The 24,901-nt window shown below is 42.9% G+C and overlaps 1 protein-coding gene across 1 annotated transcript in view; it reads right to left on the minus strand.

Annotated features, from left to right (window-relative positions):
- LOC139267193 (dystrobrevin beta-like) overlaps positions 1 to 24,901 on the minus strand; it is an 843,282-nt gene that overhangs the window by 642,185 nt on the left and 176,196 nt on the right. Inside the window, exon 3 of the mRNA XM_070885122.1 lies at positions 17,382 to 17,449. Coding sequence (XP_070741223.1) covers positions 17,382 to 17,449 — 68 coding nt within the window. The remainder of the gene's footprint in view (positions 1 to 17,381; positions 17,450 to 24,901) is intronic.

The raw sequence follows: 24,901 nt of genomic DNA on the forward strand, positions 1-24,901 counted from the left end.
GATGTCGGTATTCTCGGCATAGGCCTACTTCTTACTAGTGGACCCGCTGGACCAAAGGGAAATAGTAGGATAGCAAGGGAATTACATGTAAATAACTTTTTATATATGTCATACATTTATGCCAAACAAGGTAACATTTCTAGTTGTTGGGTGTGCGCGCATATACCTATTCACTCAAAGGGAGGGATTCCCTTGAGGCCAATTCCCTTGAATATCTCGGAAATGGCTGAGTGGATAATTAATCAAAACAAAACAGGCAATGCGTTTCAGGATACGGAAAACTGGGCACATAAATGGAAGTCAGCAGGTTACAATCTGACTACCTTTGAAGGGGGATACCAACCGTGCTACAATAATTCCAACGGCCCCCATTTTTTGTTATCACTAATACAACGGGAATAGAAACATCAAAGGAGGCCAAAATATGGGGCATAGTAACTGCTCCCGGAATTATAATATAATCAAGCCACGGAACTGTCCAAACTGGGCCGATGTGGGAATTTTTAATGTAACGGGGATTCTGAATAAAACAGATGGAAAAGCCTGGACAGGCCCCGGAGTGTTGCTGACAAAGAAACAGCTAACCTTCATTGCCTATAATGGCACCTATTGGGTGTGTGGCCACAAGGCCTACCCTTGGCTGCCCCAGAATTGGACGGGATCCTGCTATTTCGCCTACATTGTGCCTTATATGTATCATATAAAGTCACTGTCGGAACATTTACACCGTCCTAAGAGAGCTATCACAGAAACTGAGAGGTTCTTTGCCATTCTGATCCCCAGGTATGGGACCGCCAGACTGGCAAGGGAATCCATTAACATGGCATCCGTTGTGGAACGGGTAGCCAATGATACCTCAGAGGCCCTAGTTAAAATCAATGCAGAAATGGTAGCAATCCGCACAGTAGCCCTACAGAATAGACTGGCCCTTGATTACATCCTGACTAAAAAGCGAGGTACTTGCGCCCTACTCAGAACTGAGCGTTGCTTTTTTATCCCAGATAGCTCCGAAGAAATTACCCACTTAGCGGAGCATATCCAAAAGGAGGTAGAAAAACTTAAGCAACCCCCATCATTCACTTTGTGGAGCGGAGCCACTGAATGGCTAGGTTCAATAGGAACTTCATTGGTGGAAGGTTTAATTCTATTCGTTGTAATTATTTTACTTTTATATTGTTTGTTTATGTTGATTAAATGTTGTTGCGACCAGGCGGCTGTAGCTGCTGTCCCGCAGGTGAGACACCTAGCAGGTCTCAGCAGACCGTCTGTACGTGGCACCGGGGTATGTTATGCTTAAGGGAAGGTTGTTTACTGGTTGAATTAAGATATTGATTTGGATTAAATTGGAATAAGGTTAATTAACCTACTAAAACCAGACTTCCATTGTGGCCACGATGGAATTCGGGTTGGTGTAAATTTGTGTGGAAGCTACTAGTCCGGACATGTGGCGAAGCACATCAACAAATTTTAGAAGGAAACTCTATTAACATGTATGAAATTATTTTTTAGAATGTTTAACCAGTGATACCTGATGTTTTATGATTCAGTTTGTGAAAGAATCAAAGGGGGGATTGAGAGAGAATTCAAGCTCTGCAGCCCGGCTGCAGTTTTGAAAAAACACAGACCACATTGCATTAAGTCATCAATCAACTTAACATTTTAAGACCTTTGGGTAGCGAGCCAATTAAAAGGTTAACAGACTATCAATTGAGCCAATAAGGTCAAAGAAGGCGAGTTTTTTTTCTGTAAATTGAACCAGGTATAAGTACAGCCATTTTGGCCATGTGGTCTCAGAAGGACAAAGGCCTGGCTTAAAGCCAAGAGCTTATTGCTGCTGCCAGAATAAAATTACATTAAAACTACAACCGGAGTTTGTATTTCATTGGAAATTAAGAGATCTAACACATATACTCAATTTCACAACAAAGAACAAACATGGGCACTCTTTCCACAAGTTGGGCTGTAGTTCAATTTCATGCTGACACTTTAAAATCAAGGCAGATGCATTTTTGTCCAGGTGCTATTCATTATCCCCTGGGAGTGCATAATGTTGGCAATGGATGCTCGAAATATAGGAAAAAAATTCAATTTCCCAAGACTAATGCCTCTTGACTTGACTACAGATATATATGTAACAAAAACAAACAATCAACAGTGTGTCAGTTACTGCAGTCAACCCAGAGCAGTAAGTCATGGTCAATGATGGGACCAATGTCCATTGCATTCCCAGCACCTTTCTTTTCACAGCTACCGGGGGTGGCAGAATTCAATCACCAACATTTGGATACAATAACATAAGTGTTCATTATTTATGCTGACTCTGCAGTTATATTTCTGAATTACATGAAGACTAGGATCCTGCTCACAAATTCCTCCACTCTTCCCCAAGGATAGAGCAGTAAGCTGCTAATGATTAAAAATACCACATTTAATCTGTTAAAAATTCAGAACCAGATGGAGATAATGTGGTAAATTCAAAAAGCATTATAGAATATATACCAAGCCACTTCAAAACAATGGGATGAAGAGAACAATTTCAGTGATTTTTTGCTTATTCTGTTGCAATTAATCCATGCCTCTCTACTTCCTTGATTCACATTTAATGTTTGCCGTCAAGTAAATAACCAGTAAACGGAAATATCGTATAAATGGAATGCAGATTTGGAAAAAAAATGTTTAAAACTAAACAACTTGTAATTATATAGCGCCTTTAATGTAGTAAAATGTCCCAAGGCGCTTCACAGTGAGTGTCAAAACAAAAAGTGACACTAAGCTACACAAGGAAAATTAGGGCAGATGACCAAAAGCTTGGTCAAAGAGCTAGGTTTTCAGGAGCGTCTTAAAGGAGGAAAGAGAGGTAGCGAGGTGGAAAGGTTTAGATAGCAGGGGGTTGTAGGAGATTACAAAGATAGGGAGAGGCTAGGCCATGGAGGGATTTGAAAACAAGGATGAAAATTTTTTAATCAAGGTGTTGCTTAACCGGGAGCCAATGTAGGTCAATGAGCACAGGGACGATGGGTGAATGGGACTTGTTGAGAGTTCGAGCACGGGCAGCAGGGTTTTGGATGACCTCAAGTTTTCATAGTGTACACTGTGGGAGGCCAGCCAAGAGTGCATTGAAATAGTCAAGTCTGGAGGTAACAAAGGCATGGATGAAGGTTTCAGCAGCAGATGAAATGATGAGGGACGGAGACGGGCAATTTTACGGAGGTGGAAACAGGCTGTCTTAGTTATGGCGCGGATATGTGGTCGGAAGCTCATTTGAGGGTCAAATATGACACCAAGATTGCAATCTGGTTCAGCCTCAGACAGGTGCTAGGAAGGGTAATGGAGTCGGTGGCTAGAGAACAGAGTTTGTGGCGGGGACCGAAGATTATGACTTCAGTCTTCCCAATACTTAATTGGAGGAAATTTCTGCTCAGCCAGTATTGGATGTTGAATAAGCAGTCTGACAATTTAGAGAGTGCAGGGGACGAGAGAGGCGGTGGTGAGGTAGAGCCGGGTGTCGTCCGTGTACATGTGGAAACTGACTCTGCGTTTTCCAATGATGTTGCCGAGGTGCAGCATATAGATGAGAAATAGGTGGAGGCCAAGGATAGATGGTTGGGAGACACCAGAGGTAACGATGCAGGAGCAGGAAGTGAAAGAAACATGCATTGATAGAACAAGCCTTTACAAGCACATCGGTTTGCATGAATATCTAGTAATATTCCAGCTCCATCTGCAAAAGTTACCCAAAGATGAGAGCAATTTTCAACCACCCTTTAGTGGAATAATTGCCTTATTATTTGCTTTGCTTTAAAAATTTAATATTTTGACGTACATTAGTTCAAAAAGATAACAGAGCGCCTTATGTTTAAATGGGTTTGAAATCTGTATTGAGTTTCCAAACATTTTTTCATCATATATCTCACTCTCAACATGTCAATATGGACAACTTTGCTCATCACCTACCAATGTAAACTATAGGAAGTCAGTAATATCAAACTGCTGAAAAAGTGCTAAATCGGTGGCAAAGGTTTTTAATTGCTGAATTTGAACAAATGATCCCCAAGGCTGCACCTCTGTCACAGATGCCATGATCTGTGAAGAATCTCAGTGAAGAACAAAAAAAAAGGTGCTTAAAAGATCTTTTTTTTTATTATGTGCTGTGATTTTTGTGGATTCCTACCACAGGTAGTTTCTATTTTTGCTCTCCCACTTTCCCCACCATTGTTGACAATTCAAAACTTCCAACTGTAGCACACTGCATCACCAAGCGTGGGTTGTTTCCACAAACATGTCTGTGACTATTCACAATTTTTACTCAGAATTCTATGATCTTTGACATAATTAATCCATGATTCTCCCCAAACATAATCATGCCAAAATTACATTCCTAACTGTGCCCTGTTTCACTTGTAAATCTTTTTCTTTATCATGCATTTAATTCATTGTTAAATTTTCTCAATCTTAGATATTCAATTCAATCACCAAATTTAGCCATCAAGTGCTTTATTTTATTTCGCCTTTTGGAAGAGGAACATTTTCTGTGTTTAATGTATCTTCTTCCCATACTTGTTTTTCCATTATTTGTTCTCCCACTTCAAATTTGGTCTCAAACGATACATGTTGGTGTATCCTCCCTCAACAGCTGTACACGTGTACTCTCCAGCAGGGAAACAGGAACTTTGGCAGAGTTACCCCAATTATTGTGCCTCAATCGCCACCTAGCTGATGTTAGGTAACTCAAAAAGAATGAGGAATTTGTGTGTTTAGAAGGGTGACATGCAAGATATTCCTTCAATAATACGCTGAAGGGACCAAACAAAATATTTGCACATCAGAATAATTAGGATACATTTTAGGGATAGGTACTTGAGAGAAAGCCAAAAGATCCTTGACTAACTAGCTTTTTAAAACAAAAGCAAAACACACTTCAACAGGTGTCAAACTGGCAGAAAATCACAAACGACGCATTAATCTTCTGAGCATGCTATCAGATTGAGCCTCTTTGTTTGCTTTATTATAGATCTTGATTAGCAACTTGATTCCCAAGGAGTATTTGAATGAATTTCTCGAGAAATACACGCCTCCCATCCCTTCCATTATTTTTGAGGAACGTGGAAGTAGTATTGGGATGCTCTCTGTGCTAAGAAAGCTTCCATGTGAACAATTTTTTCAAAACAAGATTATTAGAAATAATTAGCAAAGCTGAGTAGTAGATGCAATTCAATGGAGAGGAATGTAAAAATAATTAGTACATGAATAAATGACCACAGCCCCATATATCTTGCAATTAAGAAACTTATCTGATTTGTCTTACTCAGATCCAAAGTAGACAACTTTACAATTGACTACATTAAACTCCACTGCCATACCTTTGCCCAGCCACTTTGTCTGTCTATATCCCATTGTAAATCCTGCTCCCATCAATATAAAGTTTGCCTTTCAACTTGGTTATCTGCAAACTTGGTTGTACAACTCTCTGTCTCTTCATCCAAATCATTAATATATATGGGAAAAGCTGAGGACCCAGTACAGGGAACTAACATTTCATCCCTATACTGACTTCTACCTCCAACCAATTACTGGTCCACAACACAAGGTTACCTTTAATTCCATGCACTCTCATTTTTGTTACAATCTCTTGTGCAGAACCTTAACAAATTGCTTCTGGAATTTCATACAAGATGATAAGAAATAGGAGGAGGAGTAGGCTATTCAGCCCCTTGAGCCTGTACCACCATTCAATGAGATCATGACTGATCTTCTACCTCAACTCCACTTGGCTGCACTATTCCTGTATCCCTTGATTCCTTAAGTATCCAAAAATCTATCAATCTGTCTTGAATATACTTAACAACTTCGCTTCCATAGCCCTGGGGTAGAGAATTCCAAAGATTCACAACTCTCTGAGTGAAGAAATTTCTCCTCACCTCAGTCCTAAATGGCCGGCCCCTTATTCTGAGACTGTGACCCCTCGTTCTAGACTCCTGCATCAATCCTGTAAAGCCCTGTAATAATGTTACATGTTTCAATGAGATCAACTCTCATTCTTCTAAACCCTAGAGAATTTAGGCCTAGTATACTCAATCTCTCCTCATAGGATAATCCCCCAATCTCAGGAATCAGTCTGGTGAACTTTCATTGTACTCCCTCTATGGCAAGTCTATCTTTCCTTACGTAAGGAGACCAAAACTGTACACAATACTCCAGGTGCGGTCTCACCAGGTCCCTATGTAATTGCAGTAAGAAGTCTTTCCTCTTGTACTCAAATCCTCTTGTAATAAAATCCAACATACCATTTGCTCTCTTAATTACTTGCTGTACCTGCATGTTAACGTTCAGTGATTCGTGAACAAGGATACCCAGGTCCCTCTGAACACCAACATTCCCCAATCTCTCACCATTTAAAAAATACTCTGCTTTTCTATTGTTCCAAACAAAGTGGCTAACTTCATGTTTTTCCACATTATCTTCAATTTGCCACATTATTGACCACTCACTTAGCTTCTCTATATCGCCTTGAAGTCTCTTTGCATCCTCCTCACAACTTACATTCCCACCTAGCTTTGTATCATCAGCAAACTTCGATATATTACATTTGGTCCTCTCATCCAAATCATTGATATATATTGTGAATAGTTAAGGCCCAAGCACCGATCCTTGCGGCACCCCAATAGTTACAGCCTGCCAACCTGTAAATGACTCATTTATTCCTACGGTCTGTTTTCTGTCTGGTAACTAATCTTCAATCCATGCTAGTATATTAGCCTCAATCCCATGAGCCCTAATTTTGTTTAATAAACTCTTGCGTGGCACCTTATTGAATGCCTTCTGAAAATCCAAATATTCCACATCCATTGGCTCCTCCTTATCTATTCTGCTAGTTACAACCTCAAAAAACTCTAACAGTCTGTTTTATCTCTCTCGCTAGTTTACTCTCATATTTTATTTTCCCTTTCTTTTATCAATTTCTTGGTCCTCCACTGCTGAATTCTAAAATGCTCCCAATCCTCAGGTTAGTGCTCTTTTTGGCAACATTATAAGCCACTTCTTTTAATCTGATATTAATTTTAACTTCTCTTTCGTCACGGTTGGACCACTTTTCCTGTGGGATTTTTGTGCCTTAAAGAAATGTCTATTTGTTGTAATATAGGTACTCCTCAATCCCCCATGCTCGTAACCTCAAAAATTTCAAATGGTTTAGTTCGACATGACCAATCCTTCACAAATCCACGCTGACTCTCTTACCTGCTGATACTTATCTAAGTGCTCAGTCAATTTGTCTCAGATGATGGATTCCAACAAATTCTCCACAAATGTTGAAGTGGCAGTTCAAGTTTCTCCCTCCCTTCAAATGGAGTGACATTTGCAATTTTCCAATCTCTTTCTCTTTATATTTGTAAAACCTTTGATATTAGCTTTCATATCGCTTGCAAATTGTTTTTTTTATCATATTCCCTTTTTGCACATATTATATTCTTTCTTTCCTTTATTGTTTTTTTGCAGCTCTCCCAGTCTGGTGGATCTCCATTTTCCCTTGCATTTGTGCAAGTCTTTCCTTTTGGCTTGATACTGGTTTTGTATTATATCAAATGCTTCTTTGAATACTGTAGGTTTATCCATTAACAGTTCAGCCCAATTTATTTTGCTCAATGTATTTTTAATCCCTTCAAAGTTTGCCGTACTTAAAATTAAAACTTTGTTTTTTGACTCAATGTAAAAATTAAATTCTCCTATCATAATCACGTTGCTTTTGCTACACGTTTCACTGATCTCAGTATTTATACATCCCCTAATTACATCACTACTGTCGGGAGGACTGTAGACAACTCCTACCAGAGTCTTGCATCGCTTGCTGTTCCTCACCTCTCCCCATTACTTGATGTCAGCCTTGGTTCAGTGGTGCCATTCTAGCCTCTTGTTGAGAGGTTGTGGGTTCAAGCCTCATTCCAGACACTTTGAGCCTATAATCTGTACTGACACTCCAGTGCAGTACTGCAGGAATGCAGTTCTGAGGGAATGTTGCACTGTCGGAGGTGTCATCTTTCAGATGAGATGTTAAAGTTAGCCCACATCAGCCTTCTCAGGTGGACGCAAAAGATTCCATGGCACTATTTGAATTAGAGTTCTCCTCGTGCCCTATCCAACCAACATCACAAACAATTTAATTGGTCATTCATCTCAGGAAATCCATCCTTGACCTTCACTTGTGATAACCATGGGATTTGACAAAAATCCACAGCTACGAAGTAACATAACTGTGAAATTATCAAATAGAACAAGTTTAAGATACATCACTAAAGTTACCACAAGAAAATGGACAGACTGGATAATGGCCAATGTGATACCCATTTTCATAAAGAGAGACAGAGCTAAGGAGGGTAATTATAGGCCAGTTAGCTTAACATCTGTGGTTGGGAAATTTTTGAATCTTTAATTAAAGATGAAATTACTAAATATCTAATAAGAGAAAATAATTAGAAACAGCCAATACAGATTTTAGAAAGGCAGAACACGCTTAACAAATCTGATCAAGTTTTTTGAGGAGATAATGACAGACATGGTCGATGGGGAAATGCCGTGCATGAGGTATACATAGAATTTCAGAAAGTCTTTGACAAGGTACCACCCAGGACATTATTAGAGAAGATTAAGGCTTATAAAATTAGGGGTAGGGTAGCAAACTAAAATAAAAACAGATTAAAAGTTAGGCAAGAGAGAGTAGGACTTAAGGGAAGTTTCTCAGAGTGGTTGGATGTGGGTAGCGGTTCCCACAGGGTTCTGTTCTGGAACTGTTTCCGTTCACTGTGTACATCAACAATTTAGACATAGGGCGAGAGGAAACTATATCTAAATTTGTAAGTGATTGTGGCTCATTCAATAGAGAGCAAAAAAAGTGATTGTTATTGAAAAGGAAAGAGAGAGAGAGAGAGAGAGAGAGATTGAGGTTTCACTGAGCAACAGTCAGTTTGTTGAAGTGAAGTGTTTCAGGACATTAGGACTGAAACGGAGATTCCTGCCAATAGGATGTTCAACAATGAAATTACAATCTACGAAATTACTCTATGAAATTACAATCTACGCAAAAGGATGATGATGTACATATGTTGTGGAGAAATGTAAATTTGTGTGCCTAAGAATTGGCTGAAGAACAGTGCATTGACCAGAGACTACCATATAAGGCAAGGTGATTTCCAGGTCGATAAAGAGAAAACAATGCATAAAAAAAAAACTTGTGTGTTAAGCTTTAGAAGAAAGAAATGTACAAGGATGAGCACATGCCTATGTTCAAATCTGCTGACAAAACTCCGCTTGTAAATTGAATTATATTAAGAAATTATATTCCACATTTACATTGTTTTTTCTGTTATCGTAGAAAAAAATAAAGTGATGTAAACCAGAAGACTGAATTCACTACTACTGAAGTGAACAATGGAAGACTACTTAAAACAATGCTATTAAAGGAAATTGCAAGGGCATATTGATAAGATGATAGAATAAGGAAAAAGTTGGCAGCTGAAATATTTGCTAATAAATGTGAGGTGTGCACTTTGTTTAAAATAAAGTAATAATTATACTTTGAATGGGGTAAAAGCTCAGTAATACAGAATATAAAAGTTGAGTTGTAATAGTGAACCTACACAAATCGTATAGGTAGAATGTTCAGGCATTGAAGAGGGTGCAGCACAGTTTCATTAGGATTCTGCCCTGGTTTGAGGAATACAAATACAAAGAAAGACTTGAAAACTTGGCGTAGTTTGGAAGACTGTTCAACTATTGTAGAGGAAAAAGAAAAATATAATTGTACAGTGTGTTAAGATTGAACAGTGAAATGGTAGGATGTACATTTCTCTTGCTTCTTTTGCAGACAAGTTCCCCATACTAGTTGGAGTGTTTCCGGGAGTAAGGAAACTAAGTGCAGGTGTGTTATATATGTAAACATGTATTTACTCTGTACAGCCACCAGAGGGTTCATCCGCTGGAGTCCCAAAGGATCCCATAATCCCTTGGGAGCACAGGTATTTAAGGAGGCCTCATCGGTTGGAGAGACACTCTGGAGACCTGCAATAAAAGACTACGGTCACACTTTACTTTGAGCTCACAGTGTTCAGTCTGACTTTTTCTCTGTACACAAAAACTGGCGACGAGATAGATAACGAACCCAAAGATGCAGAGAACAGTGGGCACATTCTGGAGAAATTCTCAGAGGGAGATGATAGGAAAATTTTTGTGGAGCAACTCGACCAATACTTCGTGGCCAACGAGCTAGATGGGGAAGAGAGAGCGCTGCCAAATGAAGGGCGATCCTCCTCACTGTCTGTGGGGCACCAACGTTTTGCCTCATGAAGAATCTGCTCACTCTAGCGAAACCCACGGAGAAATCATACGGTGATTTGTGCACACTGGTCCGAGAGCATTTGAACCCGAAGGAAAGTGTTCTGATGGCGAGGTACCGGTTCGACACCTACAAAAGGTCTGAAGGCCAGGAAACATAGAAACATTATAATTAGGTACAGGAGCAGGCCATTCGGCCCTTCGAGCCTGCACCGCCATTCAAGATCATGGCTGATCATTCAACCTCAGTACCCCTTTCCTGCTTTCTCTCCATACCCCTTGATCCCTTTGGCCGTAAGGGCCATACCTAACTCCCTTTTGAATATATCTAATGAACTGGTCTCAACAACTTTCTGCTGCAAAGAATGCCACAGGTTAACCACTCTCTGAGTGAGGAAGTTTCTCCTCATCTCGGTCCTAAATGGCTTACCACTTATTCTCAGACTGTGATGCCTGGTTCTGGACTTCCCCATCATCGGGAACATTCTTCCCGCATCTAAACTGTCCAGTCCTGTCAGAATCTTATAAGTTTCTATGAGATCCCCTCTCATCCCTCTAAACTCCAGTGTATAAAGGCCCAGTTGATCCAGTCTCTCCTCATATGTCAGTCCTGCCATACTGGGACTCAATCTGGTGAACCTTTGCAGTACTCCCTCAATAGCAAGAACGTCGTTCAGTTTTGGTCCCCTAATCTGAGGAACACAATATTCCAGGTGTAGCCTCACCAAGGCTCTGTACAACTGCAGTAAGACCTCCCTGCTCCTATACTCAAATCCTCTAGCTATGAAGGCCAACATGCCATTTGCCTTCTTCACCGCCTACTGTACCTGCATGCCAAACTTCAGTGACTGATGTATCATGACACCCAGGTCTCGTTGCACCTCCTCTTTTCCTAATCTGTCACCATTCAGATAATATTCAGTCTTCCTGTTTTTGCCACCAAAGTGGATAACCTCATATTTATCCACATTATACTGCATCTGCCATGCATTTGCCCACTCACCTAACCTATCCAAGTCACCCTGCAGTCTCTTAGCATCCTCCTCACAGCTCACACCGCCACCCAGCTTAGTGTCATCTGCAAACTTGGAGATATTACATTCAATTCCTTCATCTAAATCATTGATGTATATTGTAACTAGCTGTGGCCCCAGCACTGAGTCCAGCAGCACCCCACTGGTCACTGCCTGCCATTCTGAAAAGGGCCCGTTTATTCCGACTCTCTGCTTCCTGTCTGCCAACCAGTTCTCTATCCATGTCAATACATTACCCCCAATATCACGTACTTTAATTTTGCACACTAATCTCTTGTGTGGGACATTGTCCAAAGCCTTTTGAAAGTCCAAATACACCACATACACTGGTTCTCCCTTGTCCACTCTACTAGTTACATCCTCAAAAAATTCTAGAAGATTTGTCAAGCATGATTTCCCTTTCATAAATCCATGCTGACTTGGACCGATCCTGTCACTGCTTTCCAAATGCGCTGCTATTTCATCTTTAATAATTGATTCCAACATTTTCCCCACCACCGATGTCAGGCTAATTCACCGTTTTCTCTCTCCCTCCTTTTTTAAAAAGTGGTGTTACATTAGCTACCCTCCAGTCCATAGGAACTGATCCAGAGTCAATAGAATGTTGGAAATGATCACCGATGCATCCACTATTTCTAGGGCCACTTCCTTAAGTACTCTGGGATGCAGCCCATCAGGCCCTGGGATTAATCCGCCTTCCATCCCATCAATTTCCCCAACACAATTTCCTGACTAAGGATTTCTTTCAGTTCCTCCTTTTCGCTACATCCTCGAACCCCGAGTATTTCCGGAAGGTTATTCCTTAGGGAAGTGACGAGTTATGTCGCTGAGCTAAGACGCCTTGCAGGACATTGCGAATTTGAAGGACATTTGGGGTACATGCTGAGAGACTTTTTTGTACTTGGCATTGGCCACGAAACCATACTTGACAAACCTTTGACTGTAGAGACCCCAACCTTGAGTAAGGCCGTAGCGATAGCCCAGGCGTTCATTGCCACCAGTAACAATACTAAGCAAATCTCTCAGCACACAAGTGCTGCTACAATACTGTGAACAAAGTGATGTTTTTTCAACTCGCAATGTACAGGGTAGGTCATACATGCCTGCAGCTGCACGTCCGCAGATATCTCAGAGTCCACCATCAAGGGTGATGAGTGCAAGGCCAATAACACCTTGTTAGCGCTGCGGGGGTGATCATCGTTTCCATTCATGCCGATTCAAAGGGTACGTTTGCAAGGGCTATGGAACAAGGGGACACCTCCAACATATATGTAGGCAAGCTGCAAATCCTGCAAACCACCATGCTGCAGAGGAGGACAGATCCACGGAGCATCACGACGAAGCAGAGCCTCAGACCAAGGAGGCAAAGGTACATGGGGTGCACACATTCACCACGAAATGTCCCCCGATAATGCTGAATGTTGAACTAAATGGACTCCTGGTGTCAATGGAGCTGGACACGGGCGCGAGCCAGTCCATCATGGGCAAAAAGACTTTCGAAAGATTGTGGTGCAACAAGGCCACAAGGCCAGTCTTAACTCCTATTCATACGAAACTAAGAAGTTACACAAAAGAACTGATTTCCGTAATCAGCAGTGCTACCGTAAAGATCTCCTATGATGGAGCGGTGCACAAGCTACCACTCTGGGTGGTACCGGGCGATGGTCCCACGCTGCTCGGCAGGAGCTGGCTGGGAAAGATACGCTGGAACTGGGACGACGTCCGAGCGCTATCGGCCAGTGAAGACACTTCGTGTGCCCAGGTCTTAAACAAGCTCGCTTCGCTGTTCGAACCAGGCATCGGGAAATTCCAAGGAGCAAAAGTGAAGATCCACCGAATTCCGTGGGCGCGACCCATCCATCACAAGGCGAGAGCAGTACCGTACATGATGAGAGAAAGGATAGAGATTGAGCTAGACCAGCTGCAATGAAAGGGCATCATTTCACCGAACGAGTTCAGCGAGTGGGTCAGCCCGATCGTTCCTGTCCTCAAGGGAGACGGCACCGTCAGAATCTGTGGCGATTACAAAGTAACTATCAATCGTTTCTCTCTGCAGGACAAATACCCACAACCAAAAGCCGACGACCTCTTTGCAACGCTGGCGGGAGGAAAGACGTTCACGAAGCTAGAATTGACTTCAGCCTACATGACACAGGAACTGGAGGAATCATCAAAGGGCCTCACCTGCATCAACACGCACAAAGGTCTTTTCATTTATAACAGGTGCCCATTTGGAATTCGATCAGCGGCGGCGATATTCCAGAGAAACATGGAAAGCTTACTGAAGTCGGTCCCGCGCAGCATGGTTTTCCAGGACGACATCTTGGTCACAGGTCGGGACACAGTCGAGCATCTGCAGAACCTGGAGGAGGTTCTCTGTTGACTCAACCGCATGGGGCTCAGGTTAAAATGCTCGAAGTACGTTTTCCTAGCGCCTGATGTAGAGTTCTTGGGGAGGAGGATCACGGCGGATGTCATCAGGCCCACCAACGCAAGACGAAGGCAATCGAGAAATCACTGAGACCACAGAACGTGACGGAACGGGACTCCTGAACTATTTTGGGAACTTCTTACCGGGTCTCAGCACACTGTTAGAACCACTGCATGTCTTACTACCTAAAGGAGACAAATGGGCATGGGGCAAAAGCCAAGAAAATGCCTTTGTAAAAGCGAGAAAATTGTTATGCTCAAACAAATTGCTGGTGTTGTATGATCCATGTAACTGTTTGGTACTAGCATGTGATGCGTCGTCATATGGCGTTGGGTGTGTATTGCAACAAGCTAATGATTTTGGGAAACTGCAAGCGGTTGCTTATGCATCCAGGAGTCTGTCTAAGGCTGAGAGAGCCTACAGCATGATTGAGAAATAAGCATTAACGTGTGTCGATGGGGTAAAGAAAATGCATCAACACCTGTTCGGGCTAAAATTCGAATTGGAAACTGACCATAATCCACTCATATCCCTGCTTTCTGAGAGTAAAGGGATAAATACCAATGCATCGGCCCGCATCCAGAGATGGGCGCTCATGCTGTCCGCATACAACTACGCCATCCGTCACAGGCCAGGCACAGAAAACTGCGCCGATGCTCTCAGTAGGTTGCCATTGCCCACCACAGGGGTGGAAATGGCGCAGCCCGCAGATTTAGTCATGGTTATGGAAGCATTTGAGAGTAAGCAATCACCCGTCACTGCCCAGCAGATCAACACCTGGACGAGCCAGGACCCCCTATTGTCCCTAATCAAAAACTGCATGCTTCACAGGAGCTGATCCAGTGTCCCAATGGAAATGCAGGAAGAGATAAAGCTGTTCACGCGGCGCAAAAATGAAATGTCTATACAGGCAGACTGCCTTCTGTGGAGCAACCGTGTAGTGGTTCCGAAGAAGAGCAGAGATACCTTCATCAATGACCTTTACAGTACACACCCAGGCATCGTAATGATGAAAGCGATAGCCAAGTCCCACGTGTGGTGGCCCGGTATTGATGTGGACTTAGAGTCCTGCGTTCACAGATTGTAATACATGCTCGCAGTTAAGCAATGTAGCCAGGGAGGCGCCGCTAAGTTTATGGTCTTGGCCATCCAAACCATGGTCTAGGGTACACGTCGACTATGCAGGCCTGTTTTTGGGTAAAATGTTCCTTGCAAATGCATACTCCAAGTGGATTGAATGTGAGATAATGTCAGCTAGCACGTCCGCTGCCACTACTGAAAGCCTGCGGGCCATGTTTGCCACACATGGCCTACCCGATGTCCTGGTGAGCAACAATGAGCCATGTTTTACCAGTGCTGAGTTCAAAGAATTCATGACCTGTAACGGGATCAAACAGGTCACATCTGCCCCGTTTAAATCAGCGTCCAATGGTCAGGGAGAGAGAGCAGTGCAAACCATCAAGCAAGGCTTGAAGAGGGTAACTGAAGACTTACTGCAGACTCGCCTATCCAGAGTCCTGCTTAGCTACCGCACAAGACCCCACTCGCTCACTGGAATCCCACCTGCTGAACTGCTCATGCAAAGAGCACTTAAGACAAGGCCCTCGTTAGTTCACCCTGATCTACATGAACAGGTAGAGAGCAGGCGGCTTCAACAAAGTACATACCATGATAGCGCAAATATGTCACACGAGATTGAAAATCAATGATCCTCTATTTGTATTGAATTATGGACAAGGTCCCAAGTGGCTTCCCGGCACTGTCGTGGCCAAAGAGGAGTGCAGGGTATTTCAAATTTTCAAATGGACTCATTCACCGGAAACACTTGGACCAAATCAAACTCAGATTCACTGACTATCCTGAGCAACCCACCTTGGACCCTACCTTTTTTTGATTCCCCCAACATACACACCAGTGGCAACCGGCACCACGGTTGACCACAAAGCAGAACCCATCAGCCACAGCAGCCCAGCAGGACCCAACACACCAGGCAGCCCAGCGAGGGCCCAACAAATGATTCAACAATACCAGCTTTCACACCAAAACAATCAATCAGGGCAAGAAGGGCCCCAGATCGATTCACATTGTAAATAGTTACACTATTGACATTTGTTGGGGCAGTGGGGTGTTGTTGCATATGTAAACTTGTACTTACTCGGTACAGCCACCAGAGGGCTCATCCCCTAGAGTCCCAAGGGATCCCATAATCCCTTGGGAGCACAGGTATTTAAGAAGGCCTCATCGATTGGAGTGGCACTCTGGAAACCTGCAATAAAAGACTAAGGTCACACTTTACTTTGAGCTCACAGTGTTCCGTCTGACTCTTTCTCCATATACAACAAGGTGCTGCGTCCAAAATCCTGATACACCGTTGCCCTTACCTCGGGGCCTCCTCGCCAGCCCGCCTGAACAGCTCCTCCTCAGCGGGACCGTGCCGGTCTGAACAGCTCCTCAGCCGCGGGCCCACCCGAACAGCTCCTCAGCCGCGGGCCCACCCGAACAGCTCCTCAGCCGCGGGCCCACCCGAACAGCTCCTCAGCCGCGGGCCCACCCGAACAGCTCCTCAGCCGCGGGCCCACCCGAACAGCACCTCAGCCGTGGGGCCCATCCGAACAGCACCTCGGCGAGGACCACACCACCGCCCACACCTCCCCCCCCTCCCTTTCTGACACTCCGAAATCCGGAAATACCCGATCCTGGGCTTGGATGTTTCCGGATTCGTGATGTCAGAAAGACGATCTAAAGTCCGGAAAAACGCAGAATCCGGAACAGCCTCGGTCTCGTACCTTTATTTAAAATTAGGAAGTGATGGGACAGAGTAGATAGAAATAGATTGATCCAGTGGCTGAGGAATCCAGAACAAGGAGACAGAGATTTAGGATTAAATGCAAGAGTGTTAGGACAGAGAGCAGGAGAATTTTTTTTCAATTGGTTGCGAGACTATGTAATGGCCAAAGAGAGTCAGTGATTGAAGTAGAAAGCAACATTTACAATAGGTTGGATGGGCAGTTGAAGGAAAGTGCAATAAAGAGACATGGGAGAAAAGCATGTACATGGGATTAGGATTACTACTCATGTGGAAGATAAACAGAAAAATGGACTTGTTAGGCCGAACCTCCCCGTTTCTGTTTAGTAATTTCAATGCAAGATTCTACCCTATTCAACACACTATTCCATTGTCAAAGTTAGCAGCGGCACTTCCCTGCTACTTTTGAACTGGCCACATAAAAGGTAAAAAAAGCTAGTCTAAGGTAATTCAAACACTAATCTTCTCTCCTTTTATGAACTGGAGAAGTGCACAAACTCTGGATAAGTAATTTTCATGATGTCCTTCCCTACTCCCGGAAACACTCCAGCTAATATCAGGAACTTGCCTGCCTTTGCACTATTCAATCTTAACACACTGTACAATTATATATTTCTTTTTCCTCTACAGTAGTTTAATAGTCTTCTAAAATTGTTTATTTTTATGTTCTCCATTTGAATGATGACATTCATTTTTCATCTTTAATTGGTATTATACTTAGCCCTGTATCAACAACATTTAATATTAGTGTGCTTTTATTTTGGAAGTACAAATGCAGGGTACTCACTCATGTCCATAAATAGCTGCCTCTTCTCAGCCATGGTCTTCCCTCTTCTTCCACACTCCTCAATCATGCTAATGAAAGAAAAGAAGTTTGAAGAAGTTTGAAGAAGTACACCAGAAAGTTCTGAAAACAAAATCATTTCATGTTCACCATCCATTTGTATCCTATTTGTTCTCAGATATACCATTGCAGCTCACCTCAGCTGGAAATGTTGGTGAAACAAAAAACCAAAGCTTTGGCGTACAATTGTCCTTATTCTAGGTAAGATTTCCCTACCAAATATTCCAAATGAAAAAACGCCAAACTGACCAGACATATGGTTAGCAGATTAACATGTCAGTCACTGGTCCCAAACAAAATGACTAGTAGCAGACACAAGAGATGCAAATCCATGGAAATCTGCCATCCATACATTTCACAAAACTGAGTGGCAGATCAATGGGCTAGAGTTTCCCTAACCTGTTTTTCTGGCGCCCTCACCTGAGGTGCGCCGTTTTTGTCCATCTCCAAGCGCGCCGAAAATAGACGTCGGTATTCTGGCCGCTCCCCAGCCTCTCTTCAGTCGTGGCGCAGCATGATCCAATGGATTGGGGGCGGAGCCAGGTCCCAGCGCTGAAAACAGTTCCGGGACCTCTGCACATGCGCGCTCGAGTCTGTGCGCATGTGCAGTAACTATTGACAGGACGAATCTGTGAATACTCGCTGCAGGCTGTGTGGGAGGGGCCCGAAGTACTCCGTCCCTAGCCCTGGCTGAATGGGCTCCCTCACTGGCGGCCCGCTGCGTTCCCTAAGGTAGGACTTCTATTTTTTTTTATTTGTTATTTACTGATAGATTTTGGTGCTTTAGGTGCAGGGTTCCTTCTATTTTTTTTATTTGTTATTTATTGATTGCTTATTACTTTGGTCTTGGTGCTTTAGGTACAGGGTTCCTTCTATTTTATTTGATAATTAATTGCTTGTTACTTTTTGTGCTTTGTTTGGTGCTTGGTGGTGCTTTAACTGTAGTTACTTGCGCCGATTCTTGAACTCTAGGTAAGGTTTGTCTGTGCGGCAGAAGTGGCAACATATGCTGGCCTGTTAGTTTGGAGCAACTATTTGCTGGCCAAACGGCTAAAACGGGGGTAAATGGCTAGGAATGCCCCCTTTTGAAAAAAAACACTGAACTTAAAAAAAAACTTAACTAACTCACTGACACTGGCGCAAATTAAATGGCCAGAATAAAAAGATAGTCCAGAAAAATCAAGTTGCTCCAAAAAAAAAAGGAGCAACTCCTGGGGAAACTTCAGCCCTAACTACTGTAGCATCTGATACACAAGTCTGTCATTGGTGCATTGCAGACTTAATTATTGATGTATTAATGCAATCGATACCTACATATGCGAGTGTCTCAGCCCCCAAACAATAAAATGGGACAGAAAGGCACCTTTCAGCTAGCATAAAATTAATAGTCGATTTTTTCAAATCTACTGTATTCTTCAAATAAAGCTTAGTAACTGTACAGTACAGATTATGCCTGAATAATTTAGAAATTTCAAGATTATAAATTGAGAGAAATGATTACAGCAGACTTGCCATTGTTGCTACATACATTAATCCACTCACCTTTCCAATTATTACTGTTAATCGAAGGTACCAGCTCATGCTGGATTATGTCTTCAATGGAACCAGCCACAAGGAATTACCTCAATGGCCATTCTTCATGCGCAAGCCTCGACAGTAAATGTTGGCAGGCTATCTGAAAGTGGAGGTGCCACTTTAAAATACAATCATGACCTTGCTACGAAGTCAGGAAGTGGAAGTTTGTGTAATAGGGACTGCAGATACTGTTGCAATTCTTAGGTTGGCAACTTATTAATATGCACTTGGCAGTTCTTGTATTCAAAAGCAGCAGTGCGGCTGATTCTTTATACATGGTGCTCAAAGCAAGGTGTGTGAAAATATACCAATGGATTGCCCCTCCACACTAACGTGAACAAATCAAAAGAAAGAAAATCTGAAAAAAATATTCAGCAAGAAAATTATATTCAGGCAACGATAAGGGGTTTGCTGACCAAAGAATGTGAACGCAGTACGAGAAGTTTGTCCCACAAGGAGAAATTCTAGCTGTATATTACAGCGAGATGGCACCATAATGAAGGCATCATTGCAATTAAACACACTTTTAAAAAAAACTTCAGAAATGTGTTATGTATGTAAACATTATAACTGTGTAAGACTCGCCACCAGAGGGCGCACCTGTTGGAGGCCCAAGGGTCATCTGCACACCTCATGCAAGCGAGTATAAAAGATTGTCTGCCATGCTGCTTTGGCACTCTGGAGTTTTATTAAACAGACCAAGGTCACATCAGTTTAAGCTTACAGTAATCAGTCTTGGAGTTATTCTCAACATAACAATTGGCGACGAGTAACAGATCACGAAATTTCACGCAGTTATGGCTGCCGTTGGTATTCGTGAGTGATTTGTAGAGGGTGATGATTGGGGCTGAAACGATCCAAGTGTGTTTTCCTGGCGCCAGAGATCGAATTTCTAGGGAGAAAGATTGCGGCAGATGGCATCAGACCCACAGACTCAAAGACGGAGGTCATCAAGAACGCACCCAGACCACAGAATGTGATGGAGCTGCATTCGTTCCTGGGACTCAACTATTTTGGTAACTTTCTACCCGGGTTGAGCACTTTGCTGGAACCATTGCACATGTTGCTATGCAAGGGTGATGACTGAGTTTGGGGTAAATCTCAAGAGACAGCCTTTGAGAAGGCCAGAAACCTGCTATGTTCTAATAAGTTACTTGTATTGTATGACCCGCGTAAACGTTTAGTGCTAGCTTGTGATGCATCTTCGTACGGGGTTGGGTGTGTGTTACAGCAAACCACTGTATCAGACAAATTGCAACCGGTTGCATATGCGTCTAGAAGTCTGTCTAAGGCTGAAAGAGCATACAATAAGGTCGAGAAAGAGGCGTTAGCATGCGTATACGGGGTTAAGAAAATGCACCAATACCTATTTGGACTCCGGTTTGAGCTTGAAACCAACCACAAACCGCTCGTTTCGCTGTTTTCAGAAAGCAAAGGTATAAACACCAATGCTTCGTCCCGCATCCAAAGATGGGCACTAACATTGTCCGCTTATGACTAAGTTATCCGCCACAGACCATGGCATGGAGAACTGTGCTAATGCCCTCAGTCGGCTACCATTGCCCACCACCGGGTGGAAATGGCGCAACCCGCAGACTTGCTTCTGGTCATGGATGTTTTTGAGAGCGAGGGGTCACCCATCACAGCTCATCAGATTAGGACCTGGACTAGCCTGGACCCTGTGCTATCACTAGTAAAAAGTTGCATCCTCAATGGGAGCTGGTCGGCTGTTCCCGGGCAAGATGAAATTAAGCCGTTTCACCGATGTAAAGATGAAATGTCCATCCAGTCGGATTGTCTCTTATGGGGTAATCGCGTGGTTTGGCCAAAAAAAGGCAGGGAAACGTTTCTACGTGACCTACACAATACCCACCCAGGCATAGTCCGGATGAAGGCAATCGCCAGGTCGCACGTTTGGTGGCCTGGCAATAACTCAGATTTGGAGTCATGCATACACCAATGTAACACTTGCTCACAGTTGAGCAATGCACCAAGGGAGGCTCCACTGAGTCTGTGGACATGGCCCTTCAAACCGTGGTCCAGGATCCACGTTGATTTCGCTGGCCCCCTTCTTGGAAAGATGTTCTTAGTAGTAGTGGACACTTACTCTAAATGGATTGAATGTGTAATCATGTCATCCTGCATGTCCACTGCCACCATTGAAAGCCTCCGGACCATGTTCGCCATCCATGGCTTGCCCGACATCCTTGTCAGTGCCAATGGAGCGTGTTTCACCAGCTCGGAAATCAACGAGTTTATGACCCGTCAGGTCTGCCCCGTTTAAGCCCGCATCCAATGGTCAAGTGGAAAGGACAGTCCAAACTATCAAGCAGAGCTTGAAACGCGTGACGGACGGCTCCCTGCAGACCCATTTATCTCGGGTTCTGCTCAGTTACCGGACGCGACCCCACTCGCTTACCGGGGTTCCCCTGGCGGAATTGTTAATGAAGAGAGCACTCAAAACCAAGCTCTCCTTAGTCCACCCGGATCTAAATGATCATGTGGAAACCTGGCGTCACCGACAAAACATGTACCACGATCGTGCGGCTGTATCGCGTGACATTGATGTAAACGACCCTGTGTTTGTCCTTAATTACGGTCATGGTCCCAAATGGGTTGCTGGCACTGTCTTGGCCGAGGGGAATCGAATGTTTATTGTCAAACTATGTAATGGACAAATGTGCAGAAAGCATTTGGATTCACTGACAACCAGGAACAACTTGAAGAGGACATCGCCATCATCAATCCACCAACACACACCCAACCAGCAATCGACCTCGCCATCAATCAAGAGAATGAACCCACCATTCCCAAGAGTCCATTCTGACGAGCCGCGCTCAACCAACTCACCCATGCCAGGGTTCGAACTCAGGCTTTCAACCAGGGAACAAAGGGCCCCGGACCACATCAACTTGTAAATAACTTGTATCAAAGACTTTGGGGGGGGGGGGTGGGGGGGAAGGGGGGGGGGGGGAGTGATGTTATGTATGTAAACATTATTACTGTGTAAGACTTGCCACCAGAGGGCACACCTGTTGGAGGCCCAAGGGTCACCTGCACACCTCATGCAAGCGAGTATAAAAGGTTGTCTGCCATGCTGCTTTGGCACTCTGGAGTTTTATTAGAGACTAAGGTCACATCAGTTTAAGCTTACTGTACTCAGTCTTGTGGAGTTATTCTAAACATAATATATTACAGCATTACATAGAGATATACGCACCATGATGATGGCATCACTGCAATTAAACACTAAAAAAAAAATAACTTCAGAAAGTAATGGAAATGGTTAAGAAGATTTGATCGATTTGGGGAGGCATCAGAGCAACAAAGAAACGAGAAAAATTAATCTGTAATAATGTACTTCAAAAAATAAAAACAAAAATGCATAACAGGTTCTCAGCATTTGGAGAGACAAAAGAAAGCAGTTCTGACAAAGAGCTTCAACCCAAAACATTCATCCACCTTTTCTCTTTTCAGATGCTGACGGACCTTATTTCAATTGTATATTGCTGGCATGTCTTCTACGTCTGTAACTTGGTATATTCAGCAATCTTCAAGCTGAGCAGACTGGAAGAGTACATTGCTTTGCCAAGTTGCACTTCATTTTATCCATCAGCGTTGAAGATTAATGTGATGCTTTAAATAAACACAAAAGCATCATGTAGTCAGAGAGTTACCAAATACTTTGGAAGTCGTGGTGTAATGATGAAGGCCTTACACTAATTCAAACACCACCAAAGGCCACAACAGCCAATTTGCACATAGCAAAGTCCCATTAAACCACATCAAGATAAAAGATTAATTAATCTGTTTCAGGGATGTTGATTGAGGAATAAATGTGGGCCAGGACAGCAGGAGAACACCCAGGCTTTTATCAAGTATTGTCATGCAATATTTCAGAGGTGGACAGGACCGCAGCTTCATGTCTCATCCAAATAACAGCACATCAAAAGACCTATCAGCAAAGATCCAGTCATCAGATGAAGAAAAGACTCAGGCCTTCGCAGCACATTCTCATAAACATTAACTCAGGCCAATTAATCAAAGACCAGGGCAAAAATAAGAGTTTAGTGACTATTAAAAGAGGTTTTCAGAAAATTTCAAAACTCATCACAACACAAAACATTTGAAAAATAAACTTGTGTTTTCACAGCAATCTTGCACACTTCAAACTGATGACGCCCTTCACACAGGAACAAAAAAAAACACCCAGAAACCCAAGGCTTATATGCATATATGTTTATTTATATATTTCGGTAAGTGTGCAACAAGCTTGCACACGGTCTTAAAAACTGAAGTCTCATAACATGAATTTGAGATCATTCTATACTTTTAGCAATGATATGATACAATAGACCCATTTCAGAGGCTGCCCAGAAGCTTTCAGGGTGCAACTCCAAGTTTCCAACTGAAGGGTAATAAAACTTGAGAGTTTGGACTTATTAAGAACAATGGCCCAGTTATGTCGCCGTAAGTCCTCAGAGTGGCCCCGCAAGTTCTGGGTTTCCGCATGCGCTGCGATGCACGAAAATTCGGAACTTGCAATCTGTCAAGTTTTACATCGACAGATCCTTCTGCGCCTGCAAAAACACTTTCACTGGCACAGAGTTAGGCTATTTGCACAACTACTGCCCAATGAAAGTCCACAAAACCCTTACGCCTGGTAAAATCAGGAGTAAGATCTTTTACCAGCACAAGGATTACATGTTAAAATACATTTTTTTTTAAATGATTAAAACATACACATACGTTTAAAATTAGTTTTGGTAAATTTTGGCCTGTTTTAAATTGCTTACATTTATTTTCTTTAAATTTCATTTTCCTTTTAAATGCTTAACTAAAGGGTCTTTTAATTTTTTTTTTTTACATGGGAACATTTATTTTTATTTAAGTGGTGTGAATTTTTATTTATTTAGGCATTTCTAACATGCTTATGGGGATTCCGTATGTAAATAGAATCCCTATAAGCATCATATAGAATTGGTTGACCCGGCCCACCTGATCCCAGAGACACTTGCGAACCGCGTGCGCCCCTGGGATCTGTGGGCCTTTACGCTGGCGCTGCATGAAGGCCCAGGATCTGAAGATTCTGAAGCACCGGAGACACCAGGTATGTTTGGATTTTTTTCCAGTTCCGAGGCATATTCTTTTGGTATGTCTCGGACCACAAATTCAGGGCCAATACATGCTCAACCAGGCCACAAGATGGAATATTTTATGGAAGCAAAAATGTTTTAATGCAGAAATGAAAATACAATTCTTTCCCAAAAAATAAAATGATTGTAGGGTGCCTTTAAAAGCAGTCAATGAGAAGACACTGGCTTCCCTAGCTTATTACAAGGGGCAGAAGTGTAAGACGTAGCCAAACTGGATGGAATACAAACGAAACAATTTTCAACATGTAAAATATATATTGTATGAAATAAATAGTACTGTCTGTCCAGGCACCAGATTATTTAATAAGGAACCCAAGGCCACTGTTCCTTTTTTCATTCATTCATGGGATGTGACCGTCGCTGGCAAGACTAACATTTATAGCCCATCCCTAATTACCCAAGAGAAAGTGGTGGTGAGCCACCTTCTTGAACCACTGGAGTCTGTGAGGTGAAGGTACTCCCAGAGTGCTGCTAAGGAGAGTTCCTGGATTTTAATCCAACGACGATGAAGGAACGACTATATATTTCCAAGTCTGGATGGTGTGTGATGGTGGTGTTTCCATGCACCTGCTGTCCTTGTCTTTCTAGGCGGTAGAGGTTTGGGAGGTGCTGTCGAAGAAGCCTTGACGAGTTGCTGCAGTGCAACTTACACACCTGACTGGTACCTTGTAGATGATGGAAAGGCTTTGGGGAGTCACTCGCTACAGAATACACAGCCTCTCACCTGCTCTT

Source organism: Pristiophorus japonicus, chromosome 7, assembly GCF_044704955.1.
Source record: "Pristiophorus japonicus isolate sPriJap1 chromosome 7, sPriJap1.hap1, whole genome shotgun sequence".
NCBI lineage: Eukaryota > Metazoa > Chordata > Chondrichthyes > Pristiophoridae > Pristiophorus > Pristiophorus japonicus.